The sequence below is a fragment of the Salvelinus namaycush genome, chromosome 25 (assembly GCF_016432855.1).
Source record: "Salvelinus namaycush isolate Seneca chromosome 25, SaNama_1.0, whole genome shotgun sequence".
Classification (NCBI taxonomy): Eukaryota; Metazoa; Chordata; class Actinopteri; order Salmoniformes; family Salmonidae; genus Salvelinus; species Salvelinus namaycush.
In genome coordinates this window covers 9,141,399-9,143,557 of record NC_052331.1, presented here as the reverse complement: position 1 = coordinate 9,143,557, position 2,159 = coordinate 9,141,399, and the positions used below count along the sequence as shown (strand labels likewise).

Here is a 2,159-nt window from a genome sequence, read left to right as displayed (position 1 = left end):
AAGGAAACGTCAGAATGTCGCGTGTCAAGAAACCAGGTGAGTGCGAGATCGTGCATACATCTAGGACCTTTCTATCCCCTTCCATCTACACTGGTGCAGCAGGTCACAACATATTTCTGTTAGGCGTCCACCATATTGCATCAACTGTAATGCAAACCCTAGAAACTGATGGCGCTTCGAAGTCAGTGTAAATGAAATAGTTGAAATAAGGAAAGGTCCATACGTGTTGAAGGCAAGCTGCAATGCTAAGTTGAATCCGCCTGGTGGCGACAATAATCTATAAGTAGAGGCGATTCAGCCAAAATGTGGTGCGGAATGAAGAAATGAATGGAGTATAAAGCCAATTAATCCATGCAAATGGAGAATGTACAATACGCAGGACTCATGTTTATAACGAAATGACTAAACGATTGAGTATAAGATGGGATAGCAAAGGATTCAGTTGTTTTATTTGGTATAAATACTTGACATAAATTCTTACATCTCCAGTTTATTTAAACTTTGAAATAGGCTGTTGACCTTTGACTTTAAGATGTACATCATATGAATTAACTAAATGTTAATAGCATATAGCAAACTTTAATTCATACAAAGCCATTCAATCTACATATAAAACCCCCAATAAATACTTCAACTGGCAATAAATAATAAATACACCAGTTTCTCTCATAATATCTAGATGGCTTTAAATGTACCTTCTTTAGCATAAATAATGTAATAGTTTATAATTTCAATTACAGGTTTAAACAACGCTATCCCTCAAGTTCAGCGAGTGACGATGATGATGATGGTGAAGAGCGTCCTCTATGGGGATGTGGTGCGGGAGGTGGCGTTGGTGTTCTGTGTGTCCAGTGACTTTCTGGCTGTCCTAGAAGAAACGGCAGCAAAAGGAAGCATTTCAACTTTCCATCAACCATTTATTTATTTTACATCCAGTCTTTTCTCCTATGGCGCTTGTGCAGGTCTTTATGCAGGTCACCTACTCTAGCCAGCCATGAAAATATGTAACCGGTGAGTATTACAGGATTAGCCTACAGTGAGTACTACACTATGTATATGACTGACTATTGATCACTCATTGGTTGTATTGTTGATGACTTACTCCAGTTGAAAGAATGCTTTTCGAACCCAGGACTCTTTCCAATGGCTGCAGATGGTCTCTCCATCTTCAGTCTCGAAGCTGTGTGGAGCACAAGATGACAACTTTTAGACAACTGTCCTACTCTTGTCCTGACTCGTTCATCTGACTGGAGGTTGTAAAAGTGGGCCTAATACATTTTATATTTGTGAAGTTCTATGTTCTGTTGGGATGGGCAGGTTCTTACATGACAGCATTGACGCAGGGAAGGGCCTTTTTCTGCAATCTGGCGCCGATGATGGGAACTGTGATTTTCTGCTTGGAGACCTTTGTGCAACAGTTGTGAACCTTGTTTGCATCTGAAGAATTAAAGAAGCATATGTGGTTTAGTACAAAATGTTTTAACCCACCACCACCACCCCGCTCTAATTTCCCCTAGTACAGCATATTTGTAATAACAAAATTTAGTCCAGAAAATATTGTATTTACAGAGTTTATAAAACACAAAAATAGGGCTAAACCAATAACTTTGCCAACGTTTTCAGATCTCTTGGCATAATCTTAGTTGTTGGATGAACATATGCAAAGTTGTTGGTTCAAGTCCTGCAAGGGCTATACCCCCCAAATTCACTACAGTAGCAGACTGTACTTACCAGTGTCAGTGGCCGTTAACGAGAGGACGACAGCGAAGAGAGCGAGGCACGCCATTGGTCCGTAGCACAGCTGCATGGTTGCTATAGAGATGTTCGGTGGTGTTCTCAACTGTGTTCTTGTCTGATTCAGAAGGCTAGAACCGGCTGGAGGAGAGGAGATGACTGATCTTTCTTGACCAGAGCCTCAGCTTTTAAACCCTAAAATGAGGAACCTGATTCAGTCCGTCCGGATCTGTGTTCTTTTTTTCAGAGTGAGGATGGGGTTGGCTGGGGTGACGGGGGACACTCATGGGTGCTTCTGCTTAGTCAGACATTTCCTGTAAAGATTGTGTAAATAAGACCATGGTGTGCTTATTGAATGAAACTATGAAAAAATGATGGTCAGGCTACTGACTAGATGGATTCAGGCCTATGGATTTATCTAGTGT

General features: G+C 41.0%; 1 protein-coding gene across 1 annotated transcript; it reads right to left on the bottom strand.

Annotated features, from left to right (window-relative positions):
• Positions 1–427: 427 nt before the first annotated feature.
• LOC120020456 (C-C motif chemokine 4-like) lies at positions 428–1,889 on the bottom strand. Its single transcript, XM_038964135.1, has 4 exons — positions 1,732–1,889; positions 1,326–1,437; positions 1,103–1,180; positions 428–868 (listed from the first exon to the last, which is right to left on the bottom strand). Exons 1-4 carry the CDS (start codon positions 1,805–1,807, stop codon positions 805–807), a joined length of 330 nt encoding a protein of 109 aa, XP_038820063.1. The 5' UTR covers positions 1,808–1,889; the 3' UTR covers positions 428–804.
• Between the last annotated feature and the right edge of the window lie 270 nt (positions 1,890–2,159).

Coding starts and splice junctions, on each gene's coding strand:
- LOC120020456 (XM_038964135.1), bottom strand. CDS start 1,807: ATGCAGCTGTGCTACGGACCAATGGCGTGCCTCGCTCTCTTCGCTGTC. Junction 1,438..1,731: donor GTTAACGGCCACTGACACTG/GTAAGTACAGTC, acceptor TTAATTCTTCAG/ATGCAAACAAGGTTCACAAC. Junction 869..1,102: donor AAAGCATTCTTTCAACTGGA/GTAAGTCATCAA, acceptor CGTTTCTTCTAG/GACAGCCAGAAAGTCACTGG.